The sequence below is a fragment of the Anomaloglossus baeobatrachus genome, chromosome 3 (genome assembly GCF_048569485.1).
Source record: "Anomaloglossus baeobatrachus isolate aAnoBae1 chromosome 3, aAnoBae1.hap1, whole genome shotgun sequence".
In the NCBI taxonomy this organism is placed as follows: Eukaryota; Metazoa; Chordata; class Amphibia; order Anura; family Aromobatidae; genus Anomaloglossus; species Anomaloglossus baeobatrachus.
The window spans coordinates 412,888,480-412,909,585 of record NC_134355.1 but is presented as its reverse complement, the minus strand read 5'-3'; the positions used below and the strand labels follow the sequence as shown (position 1 = coordinate 412,909,585).

Genomic DNA, 21,106 nt, shown 5'->3' with positions numbered 1-21,106 from the left:
ATCCTCTAGATGAAGAACTGCAATTCGAGATTGGAGCTTACCCCTGCACTGGTCAGTCGGGACAGGCAGTGACATGAGCCCTGCTGCAGCCGGAGCAGGTGTTCTGGAAGTGCCACAAGTGGCCCATAGGGGCTTTTCCTGTGTCCTGCTGCATGCGGCGGCGCCATCTTATGTGTAGCTGTCGAGCACCCCTGCATATATAAAAATGGCGGGGAGACCGCTGAATTTGCGGTATGCTTCAGTTTGACCCCCTCCAGCAGGATGGATCAGAAGCAGCATCCTATGGCTGAGCTACAGACAATCCCTCAGTATAGACAGCAGAATAACTGGGGGGAAACGCTCCAGGAGGAGTGACACCAGAAAGCCATAATTCCAGCAGACTCTACAGCAGAGAAGCCTCCAGGGGAGAATTGTCTTGTCACATTGTTCCTCCTCCTGATCCGATACTCTCTCTTTACATCTGAGCGTTAAGTGCAAGTTAACTTGGTAAATTTTGTCAATTCTGCTTTTTTGCAGCATTTCTCACCCACCAAAAGCAATAAGTTAAAAAAAACTTTTTCTTTTGTGATTAAAACTAACTTTCTTAAACATGTACTGTTGACAGATCAGATCTGTAATCGTCAATGACGCAGAAGAAAAGCTCTGCATGTGAGCATAACCTGAGGTCTATATAAAGTTGCCAGTCTCTCCTACATACATATTTAGAAGCTACCGGAAACACAATGTATTGCTATAAGCCACAGTATGTGTCAGTATATAAAATATTCACTGCAATGGCTAATAAAGCCTCATTTTCTGTCTCCACAACTCCTTTGAAAGTGCAGTACCTGAGAGCGATGCACTGTAAAGTCTGTACCAGCCTAACACCAGTGAAACATTAATAAGTATATTTGAACATTCCGTTTGAGGTTCCAGCTATCAGCAAATGATTCATCTGGAGCTTCTGAGAAAGGAATTGAAATCAAATTGTTGATTCTCAAGTGTTTTAATGGCCTAGTTTCTGAGTCTTCTTAAATGTTCAATTAAGGCTGATGCATGTTTTTATTTCAGCAGCGAACAATAACTTTCTACTGACATAAAGAGATGTCACCACTAGGTTGTGCTGTTGTATTGGTAATATAGCATTCATTTCTTGTAGCGGTCAAAGCATTCATGTCTTGTATTTCTAATGCAGGATTTAGGTTTTGTATTGGGAGGGCCGTTTTTTTGACAAAGTGGGGCCCACATTGGAGTCACAATGGAGATTGCATTTACATGCTGAATTCAGACCGTTAAATGAGCACAATGGACAGTATTGAAGTCATTTGATTGTTTCTTGACCTCTTTACACAGGTGATGAAGAATGATGTGCATAGAACGATAGCTACTGTAGTAGATCAAAGTGTCTCCATACAGTAATCATGTTATCAGCAGCAGATCTGCAGGTTTCAATGTCCGATCTGCTGCTGTAATTTTTTTTTTGTTCCACCATAAACAGTCAAATTGCCCAATAAATGAGAAGCAGTTTGCTCTTTCATTGAGCAATTGCAGTCTTGTTTACTCCTGTGAACTCTTGTTTCTGCAGCTGGGATTTAAAAAAAATAAAATAAAAATGGATACTACATACAGTATACACAGTATGTGGCACAAATCCTGCATGTTATACATGCACGTATACACAAAGCGCATAAAGACACAAATGTATATTCAGAGCACATACATAGACAAATATGTGTACACAGAGCACATACATACAGACACATGTATAAACAGAGCACATACATACATGTACACATGGGTATACTGAGTGCAAACATACAGGCACATACAGTGCCTTACGAAAATATTCGGCTCCCCTTGAATTTTTCAACCCTTTCCCACATTTTCAGGCTTCAAACATAAAGATAAACATTTTAATGTTATGGTGAAGAATCAACAACAAGTGGGACACAATTGTGAAGTTTAACGAAATTTATTGCTAAGTTTAAACTTTTTTAAAAAATAAATAACTGAAAAGTGGGGCGTGCAATATTATTCATCCCCTTTACGTTAATACTTTGTAGTGCCACATTTTGCTGCGATTACAGCTGCATGTCACTTGGGGTATGTCTCTATCACTTTTGCACATTGAGAGACTGAAATTCTTGCCCATTCTTCCTTTGCAAACAGCTCGAGCTGAGTGTGGTTGGATGGAGAGCGTTTGTGAACAGCAGTTTTCAGCTCTATCCATAGATTCTCGATTGAATTCAGGTCTGTACTTTGACTTGGCCATTCTAACACCTGGATACGTTTATTTGTGAACCATTCCATTGTATATTTTGCTTTATGTTTGGGATCATTGTCTTGTTGGAAGACAAATCTCCATCCCAGTCTCAGGTCTTTTGCAGACTGCAACAGGTTTTCTTCAAGAATTGTCCTATATTTGGCTCCATCTATCTTCCCATCAATTATAACCATCTTCCCTGTCCCTGCTGAAGAAAAGCAGGCCCAAACCATGATGCTGCCACCACCATGTTTGACAGTGGGGATGGTGTGTTCAGAGTGATGAGCGCTGTTGCTTTTACGCCAAACATATAATTTGTCATTGTGCCCAAATAGTTCGATTTTGGTTTCATCTGACCACAGCACCTTCTTCCACATGTTTGATGTGTCTCCCAGGTGGCTTGTGGCAAACTTTAAACAACACTTTTTATGGATATCTTTGAGAAATGCTTTCTACTTGCCACTCATCCATAAAGGCCAGATTTCTGCAGTGTACGACTGATTGTTGTCCTATGGACACACTCTCCCACCTCAGCTGAAATTTTGTAAAACTTTTTGTAACCAAATCCAGCTTTAAACTTCTCCACAACTGTATCAAGGACCTGCCTGTTGTGTTCCTTGGTCTTCATCTGCGCGTTAAAGAGAACACTGAGACTATTGTAGAGCAGGTGCATTTATGCGAAGACTTGATTACACACAAATGTCTTATATTTATCATCATCAGTCATTTAGGACAACATTGGATCATTCAGAGATCCTCAATGAACTTCTGGAGTGAGTTTGCTGCACCGAAAGTAAAGGGGACGAATAATATTGCACGTCCCACTTTTGAGTTATTTTTTAAAAAAGATTAAAATAAGCAATAAATTTCGTTCAACTTCACTGTGATGGGGTATGTGACAGAGCAGTAATGGACACCAGACCTATGAACAATCCAACAAGATTTAATGAGGCAGGGAACATAAAACATCCAATATCCAAATGGTTCTTTAGAGTCCACACAAAGGAAACAGATCCAGGGCAATCCGATGCCAAGGAAAATGCAACAACAGTCCTTAGATGTGTTCCTTAAATCCGATAGCATGGCTGAGACAACACAATCCCACGTAGCAGCTGATCTTCAATGTCCCATAGTCCATACACAGGCTCTAGGATTCAGCCTCAGCTATATATCCTAATCCTTCTCCAGCAGAGATACAATTAATTGAACTAACATGGGTCTCATTGTTCTTCTCTCCTGGGATCAGCCCCTAAGGTGGGCACACCTCCCCCTGGATATTTGATACATGAATGGACTTTGAACGTCCTGGCTCTGTTCTGTTTACCAAGTTGTGGTTGGAGAAGTCCCATGCTGAGAAGAACAAACAATCCCCCACCAGTAGTACATACAGGACAGTCAAGGAGAGACAGACTATTACACCATGAGCACAGGCGGGGGAGGGACACGCTGTTACATTCACAATTTTGTCCCACTTGTTATTGATTCTTCACCATAACATTAAAATTTTTATCTTTGTTTGAAGCCTGAAATGTGAGAAAAGGTTGCTAAATTCAAGGGGGCCGAATACTTTCGCAAGACACTATATATATTGACCAAGAGCCCATACAGTCTATTGTCCTCATTGATTTATACCACCAGGAGTCCATACATTCTGATCTCTTCACTAATATATACTGTACTTACCAGGAGCCCATACATGCTGATTACTGATCTATACCACCACCCTTGAATGGATGGGCCCCTTGTAGGTATATAATAGTGAAGACATTATTATGTTTGGTAGGTGCTAAAGGGGTTGTCCGGAGAAGATAAATTGGTGTAGTTTTTGAAACATGCTGTTCAATAATAACTTTATGCATAGTTGTGTGCCAAGTAGCATGCTTATTGTTTTTAACTCCTTTACCACCCGATGGGTTTCCCTTTTTTTCTTCCAAGAACTATACTTTTTTTCTTTTTTTTCCCCTCAATATAGACCTATGAGGGCTTGTTTTTTTGTGCGGGACAAGTTGTCATCAAAGGTCCTGAAGCAGTCTCCATATCGGAAGCTACAATGCAGGTCCTGCTGTACTGTTTTAACATTTATTTTCATGCTGCCATTTTTATTTGGTGGTGTGTAAGTGTTTGAGCACAACAGTTCAACACTGCAAATACGGCAGCCCCAAGCCACAGGAATCTGTGTTCAGTGTCCAACCGCATCGTGTATAATAAGGCTGCCTTATCTGTAAACTAGCCATAGCTGTGGGGGAAGCCAGACGCCATTTTATTGTAGTTTTTTGCTGTGCTCACATTTCCAATGTTCCCCTGCCACCACTCATGTAGTGTTTAGCGGTAATAGGAGGCTTCGGCAGTAATTGTGAATACAGTTTGGATAGTCTGATATTCTACTACTAATACCAGACTACCGTGTTGGATTCACCACTGCAAGAATTCACTGTCACATCACTACTCTAAATGGGATGGGCAGGACTTCTTCCAGCTCTGTAGTCTAGCAAATGTCAGGCTGCCCTACATGTTCTCATTGCTGCAATGTTCATAGCACAGTTTAGTCATCATGCTATGCATACTTTGCTCTGACCACTAAATAAATTCTCTTATGTCAGTATAGAGCCTCATTCAGGTGTCTGTGATGCAGGGACATCTGAATGAGGCTTTACTGCCACATTGGCTAAGTGCATCAGAGGAGATAAATGTCACAATACTGATACACTTTGCAGGCGCAGGAGGAAGGCACAGACGCTGGGCTTCGCGTTCCTTATGCAGATATGAATTCGAGGAGGGGTGCGACACTTACTGCTTTCTTCAGGCCAGTGTCCATTACTCTGCTGCCGGTTTATGTTGTAGACGAAGTAGTAAAACATGCGACACCAGAGTTCATTGGCAAACCAAACTTGTACAGTGTATTCCTCACACCGCTATGACACACTGTCTCACTTTCACTGTTCTGCTGTTTCTCTTATTGTGGGGTACTCTCTGACTACCTACCTCCTCTATCTTGGATTTCGTCCTCAAGCTGCCCAGCCTTTATCTCCGTTGCCCCTCTTCTTTTCGCTGTTGTCCACAAGTTTAAAGTTTACCACAAGCCACCTGGGAGACACACCAAACATGTGGAGGAAGGTGTTCTAGTCAGATGAAACCAAAATCAAACTATTTGGGCACAATACCAAACGATATGTTTGGCGTAAAAGCAACACAGCTCATCACTCTGAACACACCATCCCCGCTGTCAAACATGGTGGTTGCATCATCATGGTTTGGGCCTGCTTTTCTTCAGCAGGGACAGGGAAGATGGTTAAAATTGATGGAAAGATGGATGGAGCCAAATACAGGACCATTCTTGAAGAAAACGTGTTGGAGTCTGCAAAAAATCTGAGACTGGGAAGGAGATTTGTCTTCCAACAAGACAATGATCCCAAACATAAAGCAAAATCTACAATGGAATGGTTCACAAAAAAACGTATCCAGGTTTTAGAATGGAAAAGTCAAAGTCCAGACCTGAATCCAATCGAGAATCTGTGGAAAGAGCTGAAAACTGCTGTTCACAAACGCTCTCCATCCAACCTCACTCAGCTCGAGCTATCTGCAAAGGAAGAATGGGCAAAAATTTCAGTCTCTCGATGTGCAAAACTGATAGAGACATATCCCAAGCGACTTGAAGCTGTAATCGCAGCAAAATGTGGCGCTACAAAGTATTAACTTAAAAGGGCTGAATAATATTGCACACCCCACTTTTCAGTTATTTTTTTTTTACAAAAGTTTAAAATAAGCAATAAATTTCATTCAACTTCACAATTGTGTCCCACTTGTTGTTGATTCTTCACCATAACATTAAAATTTTTATCTTTATGTTTGAAGCCTGAAATGTGGGAAAAGGTTGAAAAATTCAAGGGGAGCCGAATACTTTCGCAAGGCAACTGTAGTTATGTTGTACTTAATTATTCTGCCTATCTATTCCTTTTTTACATTTGTACCATTAGGATACTTAGCTAGTCATTCTTACCTTGCATCAGTATAATTGAAGCAGGAGTTCATGATCTTCTAGTGGTCTGCTCTTCACTAAATGGGTGGAAGCCAAGAATCTCTAAGCCAAAAACAATTTTTTGTGAATAACAACATCAGTTACAAGATAAAGAGTTTTTTCAAGGTCCTCTCAATGGCTCACATGTAATTTTGCAATCCCTTCTGTCAAAAGTCACACACTACAGTGCAAGATCATGCTTTTGTGAGAACAGATCTCTAAATTGATGATGGATTGACTCTGGCTCTGTTTTACATCTTATGTTTCTGCCAAGCATTCGTCTTACCAGAAGAGCGTAAAATTTCTATTTGCCATCATTTCTCTGTAGTCAGCGAAATTACCACTTATGTATAGTGTTGAGCTTGTGGCTTGGCTCATTTTATTTCTGTAATTGGGTCCTACTGCCCCATAAGATTAAACATTTTTCCTCCAATATTTTTTCTTATTTACCATCTTTTGAAACTTTGTAATGCAGTGATGTACTGTAAAATATTTATAACGTTTTGTGAATGAAGGCAATTCTATGCACTATTCACTATGTGCAGAATTATTAGACAAGTATTTTTTATTATTATTGATCAACAACTATGTTCTCAATCAACCCAAAAGACTCATAAATATCAAAGCTTAATATTTTTGGAAGTTGGAGTGGTTTTTTTTAGATGTGGCTATCTTAGGAGGATATCTGTTTGTGCAAGTAACTATCACTGTGCAGAATTATTAGGCAACTTAATAAAAACTAAATTTTCCCATCACACTTGTTTATTTTCACCAGGTAAACCAATATAACTGCACAAAATTTAGAAATAAACATTTCTGACATGCAAAAACAAAGCCCCCAAAAATTTGTGACCCATATAGCCACCTTTCTTTATTATGTCACTCAACAGCCTACCATCCATAGATTCTTCAGTTGCTTGATCTGTTTACGATTAACATTGTGTGCAGCAGCCACCACAGCCTCCCAGACACTGTTCTGAGAGGTGTACTGTTTTCCCTCGATGTAGATCTTACATTTTATGGGGGAACACAGGTTCTCTATGGGGTTCAGATCAGGTAAACAAGGGGGCCATGTCATTATTTGCTCATCTTTTAGACCTTTACTGGCCAGCCACGCTGTGGAGTAGTTGGATGCATGTGATGGAGCATTGTCCTGCATGAAAATCATGTTTTTCTTGAATGATACCGACTTCTTCCTGTACCACTGCTTGAAAAAGTTGTCTTTCAGAAACTGGCAGTAGATCTGGGAGCTGAGCTTCACTCCATCCTCAACCCGAAAAGGTCCCACAAGTTCATCTTTGATGATACCAGCCCATACCAGTACCCCACATTCACCTTGCTGGCATCTGAGTCGGAGTGGAGCTCTTTGCCTTTTACTCATGCAGCCTCTGGCCCATCCATCTGGCCCATCCATCTGGCCAATCAGGAGTCACTCTCATTTTATCAGTCCATAAAACCTTTGGAAAATCAGTCTTAAGATATTTTTTGGCCCAGTCTTGACATTTTATCTTATGTATAATCTTTCTTTATTAAGAAAAAAAACATAATACAGAAAATAAGAAGAAAAAGAGTTAGATCTTACAGACCAATTTTACAATAACAGTCTTATTCCGAAAGAATTTAACTATTCAATTCAGTTATGAATACAAATTTCTCCAAGAAGAGAACAAAATAGTAATACGGTAAACCTGTAAGGCCCTGCTTTATGTAATTTTAACTTTGCTGCTCTCTTCGTCCCCCCCCTCATCCATTAATCTATCCACATTAACCCTCTCTCTCCGTGAGAGGCAAGATTTTGAACCAATGAGGAAAAGAGAAGGAGTCTGCGACATCAGTCTGGCATGTAGATCCCGTATATTGAGCAAAGGAGTGACCCTCTAACCATAATGCAAGGCATCTTAGAGCATAAATAGTAGATAGCCAAGAGAAGAAAGGAGATGAGTAGCGAAAAGCAGCGAAAGTGGGTGAGGGAAGGAAAGGGAACGGAAGGTCTGAGGGAGAGGAAGTTCGTGGTGCTCCCAGGTGTGGCGGGTTAAGTTAATAACTGTGAGTGGGATCGCTAACAGCTCAAGGGCCAAACAGTTCTCGAAACGCTTCAGTATCTTTGAAAAGGATCCAGGGCTGCCAAATTTTTAAGAATCTCTCACTGTCCCCTGTTGCCTCTGCGGACAAGTCCTCCATATAAAATATGGAGGCCAATTCCTGTTGCCACTCTTGTAATTATGGAAGGATTGTCGTCCGCCAGTGCCTAGGGATCACCGAGCGAGCTGCTGTTAGACAAAATCTAAGCAGATCTCCCTTTTGTGTTTTAATAGAGCCAGGCAACATGGACAGCAACGAGATCTGTGGTGATGGTGTTACCGATTCTCCCGTAATTTTGGTGTATGTCTGAAACACCTCCAACCAGAAGGGTTTGATCAGTGGACACTCCCACCAAATATGTAGCATCGTCCCGGGGGCCCCCCCACATCGCCAACACAACTCTGACACAGAGGGAAAGATCTTATGTAGCTTCACTGGATATTGGTACCATCTGGATAGAATTTTGTAGTTCTTTTCTTTTGCATAGCCAGCTGTGGACATCTTATGGGTAAACAGGTAAGCTTTCTGCTTCTCCTCCTCAGTAAAAGGAGTGCCCAGTTCTGTCTCCCAGTTAGATATGAAATTTGGGTCTGTGTGAAATTTGGGTCTGTGTCTGTATCCGGGGCCGCTTGACTCAGTAATTTGTATATGACTGAGATTAAATGAGATGGTGGGGATTTTTGCAAAATCAAACCCTCAAACGGGGTCAGAGAAATGTCAGGTACGTGTTTCCAATTTCTCAGTCTATTACATACAAAGGAGTATAATTGTCTATACTCAATCCATGACAGCGAGCGCGGGGGGTCCAGGCCCTGCATGTCTCCGAAAGACATAATATCATTCTCTTTCAAAGCATGATATACCCGAAGATCATCTTCCACCTTCCAGCGCAGAAAGGAGGAACGTGTGAATCCCGGGGAAAATTCTGGGTTGGAGAAAATCGTGATGAGCAGAAGCGGAGGCCCAGTCAAAGAGCCCCTCTGCCTCACCTGATCCCACACTTTAAGCGTGGCCTTGATTAGAAAGTCAGCTGCAGGTAACTTCACCCCCTCGCGTGATTTCAGCCATGGCAGATACCTCGTGGGCATCGGCGCTCCCCCCTGTTCCAACACGACCCATTTTTTATGTGTAGCCGAAAAGTGCCAGTCGAACATACGCGGTAAAGATTTTTATATATGTATATACATATATGAGAAATATTGCCCTGATGCGTTGGCAATCGGAGTTTATAAGGAGTTAATGGCAGCAGCCTATAGCTGCCACTAAGTCCTAGATTAATCATTGCAGGCGTCTATGAGACATCCCCAATGATTAACCTGTAATTTAAAGTTAATAAACACACACAGTGAAAAAATCCTTTATTTGCAATAATAAACAGTAACAAATACCGTCGTTCACCACTTTATTAAGCCCCAAAAACCCATCCATGTCCGGCGTAATCCACGGAGGTCCCGCGTCGCTTCCAGCTCTGCTACATGAAGGTGACAGGAGCTGCAGAAGAACACCGCCGCTCCTGTCAGCTCCACACAACAACTGAGGTGAGTAGTGCGATCAGCGATGATGTCACTCAGGTAACTCGCGGCCACCGCTGGATCCTCCAACTGTGACAGCAAGTCACCCGAGTGACAGCGATGAAGTCACAGGTGAGTTGCGGTCTCGGGTGGAGGATCCAGCTAGCCGCGGGTAGCCTGAGTGACGGCAGCGCTAATCGCGCTGCTCACTTCAGTCACTCAGGGCATTAGCGGTCACCGGTGAGTCCTTCACGGGTGACCGCTAATCAGGACGCGACACACAGACAGAGCCGCAGGATGACAATGAAGTCGGGTGAAGTTCATCGACTTCATTCTGATCATGCGGCTCTGATCATGCGGCTCTATGTATGTCTGCTGTCAGCGACTATTCAGCTCTGCTGAATGGCAGATGACATAGTAAAATGGGATCCCATACGCATCAAACACGCATTGCACACGCTCTGCTAGTCATTAAATAATTTAAAAAAAGCATTGCACTTGCATTGCACACTGACCTAACGTGAACTAAAATCGGCCGAGTTTTTTTCAGGCAAGTCGGACCGATTTTACATGCATAAATGTGTTTCCAGCCAAATGGCTACATTTTGGAAATTACACCCCTCAGGGCAGTATAGGACTGGCTACCGGAGAAATCGCCAGTAATACCAGGCATGGCTGCAGTTACCTGCATTGAACTCTGGAGCTCTCACCTGAGGTCCGGAGTGCAGCTTGGACTGAACTCGGGGTTTGCAGGACTGAACCGTGAGCACCAACTGATTCCCTGGTAATTGCTGTTCAGTTCATGTCAGCTGCGGACAGGCTGGGCTGAACTCCAAAGCTCTCACGTGAGCTCTGGAGTTCAGCCTGGCCTGTCCACAGCTGTGACACATGAATTGAACCGCAATCGGTGGGGAATCAGTCGGCGCTCGCAGTTCAGTCCTGCAAACCTATTTTTTAACTTTTTTTACCGTTGCATGGACACTTCATTATTGAACCATGACTAGGTCTTATTTTCGGGGATGTCTTATATTTAAGCCTCCCAGAAAACTCCTGCTAGGTCTTATTTTCGGGGGAAGTCTTATTTTCCGGGAAACACGGTACTATTAAAGAATAAACACAGCTCTTTCAGCTTGCAAGGTAAATACTCCAAACAGGATCACTTAATACAGTAGATACAGAAATTGGTGCATATTAAAACATAACCTTTAAGTAATCTAATTACTACAATAAAATACTAACCTGTGTATCACACACAGATTATTCCAATAAAAAAGGTGCATCCCGTCTAACAACCAATGAGAGTACATGATAGGTCATGAAGGGGTTAGTATTAATATATTAAGTATAATTATCATTTTATATTAATATTAATTGTATCACTTACTATTGAGCAGAATGAAATATACTGACATCCCCTTATATGCAGTATGAGCCCACACACAGCCCCTCTTATAGACAGCTTGAGGCCTTACATAGCTCCCTACATACAGGATGAGCCCTCACACAGTCCCCTCTATACCATATGAGTGCTCACACAGCCCCCCTATAAAGAGAATGAACCCCCCACACAGCCCCCACACAACCCTTATATACCAGATGAACCCCCACATAGCCTCTCTATATACAGTATTACCCTAACATAGCCCCTCTATATACATTGTTATCCCCCACATAGCCCCCTATATACAGCATGAGTCCCAACATAGCCGCCTAAGTACAGTATGAGCCCCACATAGCCTCCTATATACAGCATGAACCCCCACATATCCTCATAAATACAGTATGAGTTCTTACATAGCTTCCTAAGTACAACATGAGCTTCATATGGCATATATACAGTATGAGCCCTCACAGCTTCCTAAATACATTGAAGACCACATAGCCTCCTGCTGTATATACAGTGAGAGTCCCTGCATAGCCTCCTATATAGATTGAGCTCTAAATAGCCTCTTATATACAGTATTAGCCACAACAGTCTCCTAAATACAGCATGAGCTCCAACATAGGCATCTAAATATAACATGAGCCCTCCCATAGCTTCCTAAATACATTATGAGCCCCACATAGCCTCCAATATACATTAAGCACTACTTAGCCTCCAATATACAGTATAAAAGCTCACATATCTTCCTATATACAGTATGAGCCCCCACATAGTCTCCAATATACATAGCCTCCTAAATACAGTATAGTATGAACCCCGACAGTCTCTATATACAGTATGAACCCAATAAACCAGTGGCAAAATGCACTGCCTATCCTCTCCAAAACACCATACCAACAGTGAAGTTTGGAGGTGGGAACATCCTGGTGTGGGGCTGTTTTTTCAGCATACAACACTGGCAAACTTCATGTAATAGAACAAATGATGAATCGACAAATCTACGGAGACATTCCTAATATAAATCTGCCATCTACTAGGATGATAAATATGAAATGACAGTAAACATTTAGCAAGACAATGATCCCAAACACACAGCCAAGGAAACTGTCAGTTGGTTTGAGGGAAAGAAAATAAAGCTGCTAGAATGACCCTGCCGATCACCTGACCTGAATCTAATAGAAAATGTATGGGAGGACCTAAAGCTCACAGTTCATAGAGGGAGTCCCACAGAACATTCATGATTTGACGAGTGTGTGGGGAAAAACGGGCCAAATTCAAACCTAAGCAATGCATGCGACTAGTTTCTCCATTTAGTAAGTGTCTTGAAGCTATCAGCCCGAAGAAATTCTTTTGCACAAAATATTAAATAAATTTCAGTAAGCGTGTTTAGTACGTATTTCCTGTCATTTCTTATTAATACATATCACTGAATTTATGAACATCTTTAATTTGATTTCTTTGCTTGTGTTGGTTGGATGGGTTGTTACTGACATCTGATGAGAAATTCATGTCAATAGCTCCTTTAGAAATATATTTACCATACTTAAAAAATTGGTGACGTGTTCAATACTCATTTCAACCCCCTGTACATGGCCACATACATAATTTGTGTATTTGTCTGACACGCCTATTTGTTTCTTGGTGAACATAGGTGGCTCTCTAATGACAGTCTTTTACCTCCACGGAATGCTATGGCACCATAAGAAAGACTTACCATATCTGTTTTGTAGCCACCAGAAAATTGAATCTTGATCGCCATTCACATTCCAACTATATACATCTGCTATGCTTTACCCTTATTAATTGAATATTGCGCTGACTGACTAAAATTGTTTAACAGATAAATGTATCTGATACTTGAGGACAAATCACTATATTATGTGTATGGCTAGCCTATGAAGATGGAGACCGAGACAATCATTTAGAAGAGGTATTCTAAAGTTTAGAAGTTATCCCCAATACATTGCATAAGGAACAACTTTCCGATCACTGGGGGTCTGACAGCCGTGGCCCCAGCAATTCTTAAGAATCGGGGCTGTGAAGATCATGCCTAGCGCTTTTAGGGTGTGCTCACACTAGTGTAAAGCATACGATGTGAGAGAATTGGATGCGATATTTTAAATACCCCTGGCTCACACGGGCAGCAGAGTTTGCGCAAAGTGTCATCTACTGCTCTGCAATTCTCTTGCATGTGAGAATCGAAGCACAAGTGAGGAGAAGGAGAAATTAATCTTTCCATCTTCCCCATTGTCTGTCTGTGTATATTGGACTGCGCTCGGATGTCATCCAGAGGATTAGGTGTAACTTTTATATTTGAAAATACCCTCTTAAAGGCTAATTATCCTCTTTTTAGCTAGATGCATGTTAAATTATTTATCCTCTATTCCTGTTTATTTCTTTTGTATTTGTTTTATAGGTCACAAGAACACTGGTTATGACAAGCATGTCCGCTGAGTAAGTCTCTCCATTCTTGCTCTGTATCTTTTGCATGATGTACAGCAATGGTTTCTCCTAATAGAAGCACTATTACTGAATTGTCTGTATAATCTGTTGGAAGCCTAAGATAACGATTGCCATACAAGAATTGCTGTACAATTCCAACTTGCCAGGTTTAGTATATTTACAGATATTTTATTGTAAATTACGGTACATCAAAAGGAACAAGTCGGTGGCTGCACTTACACTTTACCTCCATTATTAGAGGAGTAGTTCTGTCTTGCTAAATTACTACCTATTCATTGAATTCTCAAAAACTAGTAGATTGGTATGGGTGTCACCGCTGGGATCCAACTGATCACTTAGTATCCTTGAAATGACAAAAAAAAGCTGAGAACTCCAATGAATTCAGTAAGTTTCGTCAGTGCATAGACTTTATATGGAAAATGCTCTTCAAGTTCTCTATATCACAGCCTGGTGGTTAGAGGAAGATTAGTGGGGGTCTCCGTGGCGGGACGAACACTGGTAGAACAGAGTTTACCGGTTCTTTGGATATGGGATAATTTATGTGGACTGGAGCACCATTTGAATATATGAGAATTCTTTACAGCAAAATTTAAGTGTAGGAATGATAGAATGTAAAATAAGCCCTCTTAATCTGAACCAATATAGAGCAGGATATCGTTACATTTAGTGTGTGATTTAGTGACAGGTTAAATGAGATTTCTTAAAATGAAATCATTATTTTCTTTAATTTTAATCTATTTGATTAAACTTGCAAAGTTCAAATGGAGTCGCCTAAGGGCTGCTAACCCTGAGCGTAAGGCCGATAAGCAAGATCTGTTCTTAGGAATGTACTTCACTAATGATTCGGGATTTCAACTCTTGTTATTGGGAGTTATTAGATTGAGGATGTACCGTCTATAAAATGTAATTGATCATGCATAAAGAACTGAATTTTCTCGAACCTTATTAGTGGAACTCTTAAAAAAGTGACACATGATATGGATACATTGTCATATAAATATTTTATTACTGTATTTAGAATATTGATTGCTCAACATTTGCATTCCGTAATGAATGGTCTTATTTTTAGTTTCTTTTAAATTTATATAGATAATAAACATGTCTTAAAATATTGTGTAAGAAAATCCTCAAGTTTTAGGCATAATAAGTTCTGTGAAGTTCTGATTTAGAGTCATCATACAGTGAGGCTGATTTTACCAATGTTACTTTTTAGACTAAAGAAATTCACCCGGGAAAACTGTTAGGCTTATATACTATAGTAATGTAAAGGGTTATTGCCCTATCCATAGACCTCACGGATCTCCAGCAATTCGTTGATTTAAAACCCTGAGCACAGGTCTTTTTGGCCTCATTTTAATGGAGCGGAAGGACATGTTTGACTTTGACTCATTAATGGAACTGTCAGAAATGGTGTACAGTGCTCCGCATTCCCATAGAGATATTAAGGGAATCTGTCACCAGGTTTTTGCCACATAATCTGAGAGCAGCATAACGTAGGGGAAGAGATCCTGATTCCAGTGATGTCACTTTCTGGGTTGCTTTGTGTAGTTTTGATAAAATCACTGATTAATCAGCAGTAGATTATCATTAGAGGACTACTTGGCGTGCTGTCAGGTAGTCCAGCATATTAATGACCTCTGTATAACTGCTGGATCGGCAGCTGAGAAAACATTGATTTTATCAACATGACTGCAAACAACTCAGTAAGTGACACATCGCATCGCTGCAATCTGAGTCTCTGTCTCTACATTATGTTGCTCTTAGGTGAGGTAGCAAAAACTTGGTGACAGATTCCCTCTAAGGGTATGTGCCCACGATCAGTACTCTGTGCGTTCAGAATGCAGCAAGTGCTGAATGGGGGGGGGCACGCAGCTGTCAGTACCCACGATCAGGGTTCCGTGCGCTGCGGTTTCCTGCTTGTGTTCTCCCTACGGAGGACACAAGCAAATCCGCAGCAAACAATTGACATGCTGCGGTCGGGAAAGCCGCTCCGCAGGTCAGTGTTTGCTGCAGGAAAAACAAGCACAGAGGGCATGGGATTTCTAGGAATCCCGTCCACTATGCTTGTACTGTAAACTGCAGCGGTTTGGATGCAGCTGACGTATGCTGCGTCCAAACCGCTGCAAATACTGATCGTAGGCAAGCACCCTTAGGGAGTAAAGGCCAAGCGTGTATATTTCTGCTTCATTCAGAGCTGCAGAGTCCTATTCTTGGGGCTCCAGGGCTCCGATTTCAAAATCTTTGCTGGTCCAATCAGTCGACACCCAGAGATCACTAGGTTATTGACTATGCCAGTGATGGCGAACCTATGGCACGCGTGCCACCAGCGGCACGCTGAGCCCATTCTGGTGGCACGTGTGCTGTCGCCCGATGCTGCAGGTTTGATCTGCTAGTGCAGTCGCGCCGGCAGATCAAACCTGTGTTGGAGCGGAGGAGACATTTCTCCTCCGCTCTGACACTCCTCCTCTCCCAGGCTGCAGTGGGTTGCCTAGGAGACGGAGGAGTGTCAGCGAGCGGCGCCGGCTGCTGGCCGCGTGGGATCTGAGGACCCAGCAGCGCGCAGCGGGGAAGCGTGTGCAGGTAAGTTGTGTGTGTTTTTTTTTTTTTTTTATATAACTCCTGTGCGGCAGCGGGGGGGTGGGAGAGAGGGGAACGCACATGGCAGCGGGGGGGTGGGAGAGAGGGGAACGCACATGGCAGCGGGGGGGTGGGAGAGAGGGGAACGCACATGGCAGCTGGGGGGGTGGGAGAGAGGGGAACGCACATGGCAGCGGGGGGGGTGGGAGAGAGGGGAACGCACATGGCAGCGGGGGGGTGGGAGAGAGGGGAACGCACATGGCAGCGGGGGGGGTGGGAGAGAGGGGAACGCACATGGTAGCGTGGGGTGGGAGAGGGGGAACGCACATGGCAGCGTGGGGTGGGAGAGGGGGAACGCACATGGCAGCGGGGGGGTGGGAGAGAGGGGAACGCACATGGCAGCGGGGGGGTGGGAGAGAGGGGAACGCACATGGCAGCTGGGGGGTGGGAGAGAGGGGAACGCACATGGCAGCTGGGGGGTGGGAGAGAGGGGAACGCACATGGCAGCTGGGGGGTGGGAGAGAGGGGAACGCACATGGCAGCGGGGGGGTGGGAGAGAGGGGAACGCACATGGCAGCGGGGGGGTGGGAGAGAGGGGAACGCACATGGCAGCGGGGGGGTGGGAGAGAGGGGAACGCACATGGCAGCTGGGGGGTGGGAGAGAGGGGAACGCACATGGCAGCTGGGGGGTGGGAGAGAGGGGAACGCACATGGCAGCGGGGGGGTGGGAGAGAGGGGAACGCACATGGCAGCGGGGGGGTGGGAGAGAGGGGAACGCACATGGCAGCGGGGGGGTGGGAGAGAGGGGAACGCACATGGCAGCGGGGGGGGTGGGAGAGAGGGGAACGCACATGGTAGCGTGGGGTGGGAGAGAGGGGAACGCACATGGCAGCGGGGGGGTGGGAGAGAGGGGAACGCACATGGCAGCGGGGGGGGTGGGAGAGAGGGGAACGCACATGGTAGCGTGGGGTGGGAGAGGGGGAACGCACATGGCAGCGTGGGGTGGGAGAGGGGGAACGCACATGGCAGCGTGGGGGGGGGGGGAACATGCATGCCAGGATGGAGGAAACATACATGCCAGGATGGAGGAAACATGCATGCCAGGATGGAGGAAACATGCATGCCAGGATGGAGGAAACATGCATGCCAGGATGGAGGAAACATGCATGCCAGGATGGAGGAAACATGCATGCCAGGATGGAGGAAACATGCATGCCAGGATGGAGGAAACATGCATGCCAGGATGGAGGAAACATGCATGCCAGGATGGAGGAAACATGCATGCCAGGATGGAGGAAACATGCATGCCAGGATGGGGGAAACATGCATGCCAGGATGGAGGAAACATGCATGCCAGGATGGAGGAAACATGCATGCCAGGATGGAGGAAACATGCATGTCAGGATGGAGGAAACATACATGCCAGGATGGAGAAAACATACATGCCAGGATGGAGAAAACATACATGCCAGGATGGAGGAAACATGCATGTCAGGATGGAGGAAACATACATGCCAGGATGGGGGAAACATGCATGTCAGGATGGAGGAAACATGCATGCCAGGATGGAGGAAACATGCATGCCAGGATGGAGGAAACATGCATGCCAGGATGGAGGAAACATGCATGCCAGGATGGAGGAAACATGCATGCCAGGATGGAGGAAACATGCATGCCAGGATGGAGGAAACATGCATGCCAGGATGGGGGAAACATGCATGTCAGGATGGAGGAAACATACATGCCAGGATGGAGGAAACATGCATGTCAGGATGGAGGAAACATGCATGTCAGGATGGAGGAAACATACATGCCAGGATGGGGGAAACATGCATGTCAGGATGGGGGAAACATACATGCCAGGATGGAGGAAACATGCATGCCAGGATGGAGGAAACATGCATGCCAGGATGGAGGAAACATGCATGCCAGGATGGAGGAAACATGCATGTCAGGATGGAGGAAACATGCATGTCAGGATGGAGGAAACATGCATGCCAGGATGGAGGAAACATGCATGCCAGGATGGAGGAAACATGCATGCCAGGATGGAGGAAACATGCATGCCAGGATGGAGGAAACATGCATGCCAGGATGGAGGAAACATGCATGCCAGGATGGGGGAAACATGCATGCCAGGATGGAGGAAACATGCATGTCAGGACGGAGGAAACATGCATGCCAGGACGGGGGAAACATGCATGCCAGGATGGAGGAAACATACATGCCAGGATGGAGGAAACATGCATGCCAGGATGGAGGAAACATGCATGCCAGGATGGAGGAAACATGCATGGCAGGATGGGGGAAACATGCCACGATAGGGTACATTTACCAGGAAGGGGTACATTTACCTGGATGGGGTAAATTAGCCAGGATTGGGAACATTTACCAGGAATGGGGGAACATGCAAGAATGGGTAACATTTACCAGGATGGGGTACATTTACCAGGATGGGGCCATGATGGGGACAAATATACCAGAATGTAGGAAATATATATCAGGATGGGGGACATGTTTACCAGGAAGTGGCCAGGAAGGGGGACAGAACTAGACAATGAAGGGGAGGGGAGCAACTCGTACATCTTTATGGGATTTCAAGATGTTCAGACTTTGAAATGTAGATGTGGATTACAGGTGACATCTGATTGCATTCCAGGCTAAAATCTCTGTCTAATATGCTGCAATTTTTTTCCAGGAAGATCAATCCAACTGCTGTGTCTGGAAAGGGCTCAGCTTCAATGTGTGGTAAGCATGCACGAGCGTGATGCCCCCTGCTGAGGAGAATACGGCAAAGGTAAGGTTATAATCAATTCTTTATATAATAGGATTGGTTGGCACTTCAGAAAAAAAATTGGGTTTAGGGCTACAGTTTGGGCACTCGGCCTGTAAAAGGTTCGCCATGACTGGACTATGCTCTGGGTTGGAGATAACTTACTTTGAGAATCCTTTCGATTGCGATTGCATTTAAAGTTCTTGTCCTCTACTTGGACATTCCCTTCTCATTCCCTATGTTCGCCCCCATAAAATAAAGAAGCCTATACTCTCTTCTGCTGTCAGCTTGGTTACAGCTATGTAGGAGGTTGCATTCCCGTTGCCCACGTGACATTATGACATGCGAGCCTTGTGACAAATCGGCGTCGGCTTCCTCATTCCCATGTTTGGACGCAGGAGCAATTTTCAGAAAGTGAGTGTCAGGCAACTGCGCTCAATGCCTGTTAATTACTTAACCATCCGAAGGCGGGGAGGAGAAAGCCAGGGCTTATTGGTCATGGAGCTTGCATGTCATAATGTCACGTGGGCCATGGAAAAGAGAGTTCCCACATTGCTGAAACCGAACAAGCACCAGAGGGGAACCTAGGCTGCTTTATTTTTATGGGGGCGCACATGGAGAATGAAAAGGGAATCTCCAAGTAATGGACAACTCCTTTGAGAACTTGTATTGTATTGCCGATGCAAGGCTCTGTGTAGCACAAGAAATCAGATGATCACTGCTTCAAGTTCCCTAAGGGGACTAGTAAATACAATAAACATTAGGCAAAAAAAAAGGTTTAACCCCTTCCCCCTCACAACTTCAAAAGAGAATTACATTTTTTTATTTATTTTATATTTATTGTTTACAAATGTCTGCGGGTTTTTTTCACCACTAAAATGAAAAAAAAAATTATACATGAATGGTATCTACTAACTCGTACTGATCTGCAGAATCTTATTACCAGGGGAGTTATACCATATAATGAACATGGTATATAAAAAACAATTGTGGAATTGCACTTTGTTTGCAATTTCACTGCACTTGGAACTTTTTTCTGCTTTCCAGTATGCTATAGTGTGTCTACCCGTATCCTGTCCTCTGCCATTTAGTTGAGAACGGCGGCAGCTATAGGTATTGAAGTAATGTCTAGGTATAGTAAAATAGCCATGCGCTACGCAATGAAACCACCTATAGCGCCACCTGGTGGAAAACAACGGAGTTAACATTTTTAGAGAGAAAAAAAATGAATTAAAAAATTGTAGGGCATCATCAATTCAATACGAATCGACACCTTGTATACAGAAATGCTATGATATGAAACCCATGACTCCCCCCAAAACATTGAATGCTGGTCATGCATATGGCGCTCATTTAACTTTGATGCTCAAAGTGGCCACCGTCAGCTGCAATGCACATCTGGACTCTGGACAGCATACTGTATCTTGCTGCATGTTGTGCAATATGGTAGGGGACACATTTGCACAAGCATCTGTAATACGTCGTCGTAGGTCCTGCAGTGTTGGTGGAGGGGTCGCATACATCTGTTTAATGTGATCTCACAGAAAGAAGTCCAATGGGGTCAGGTCAGGTGAGCGTGGAGGCCACTCCACATAGCCACCATACACAATGACTTGTAGGAAAGTCTCCATGAGGTATCGCTTCACGTAGTCAGCCTTGTAACTTTTAAACGTTCTAATCATAGCATTTCTGTATGCAAGGTGTCGATTTGTATTGAATTGATGATGCCCTACAACTTTGTAATTCAATTTTTTTCTCTATCTCGTTCCATTTTCGAGATAAAAATGCTAACTCCGTTGTTTTCTACCAGGTGGCACTATAGGTGGTTTCATTGCGTAGGGCATGGCTACTTTACTATACCTAGACACTACTTCTATGCCTATAGCTACAGCCGTTCTCAAGTTAATGGCGATGGACAGGATATGGGTGGACACACTGTATAGTAAAATTAATGGTTTCATTTGAAAGAACAACTTGTCCTGCAAAAATAAATGGCTCCTGGAAGAAGGGGAGAAAAGAAATGAAAATGGAATAAAAAACAAAAACAGAAAATTGCAAG

General features: G+C 43.7%; 1 protein-coding gene across 1 annotated transcript in view; it reads left to right on the top strand.

Moving 5' to 3' along the window:
- MCPH1 (microcephalin 1) overlaps positions 1-21,106 on the top strand; it is a 482,323-nt gene that overhangs the window by 128,857 nt on the left and 332,360 nt on the right. Inside the window, exon 10 of the mRNA XM_075340313.1 lies at positions 13,651-13,688. Within this exon, the coding sequence (XP_075196428.1) occupies positions 13,651-13,688 (38 nt within the window). The remainder of the gene's footprint in view (positions 1-13,650; positions 13,689-21,106) is intronic.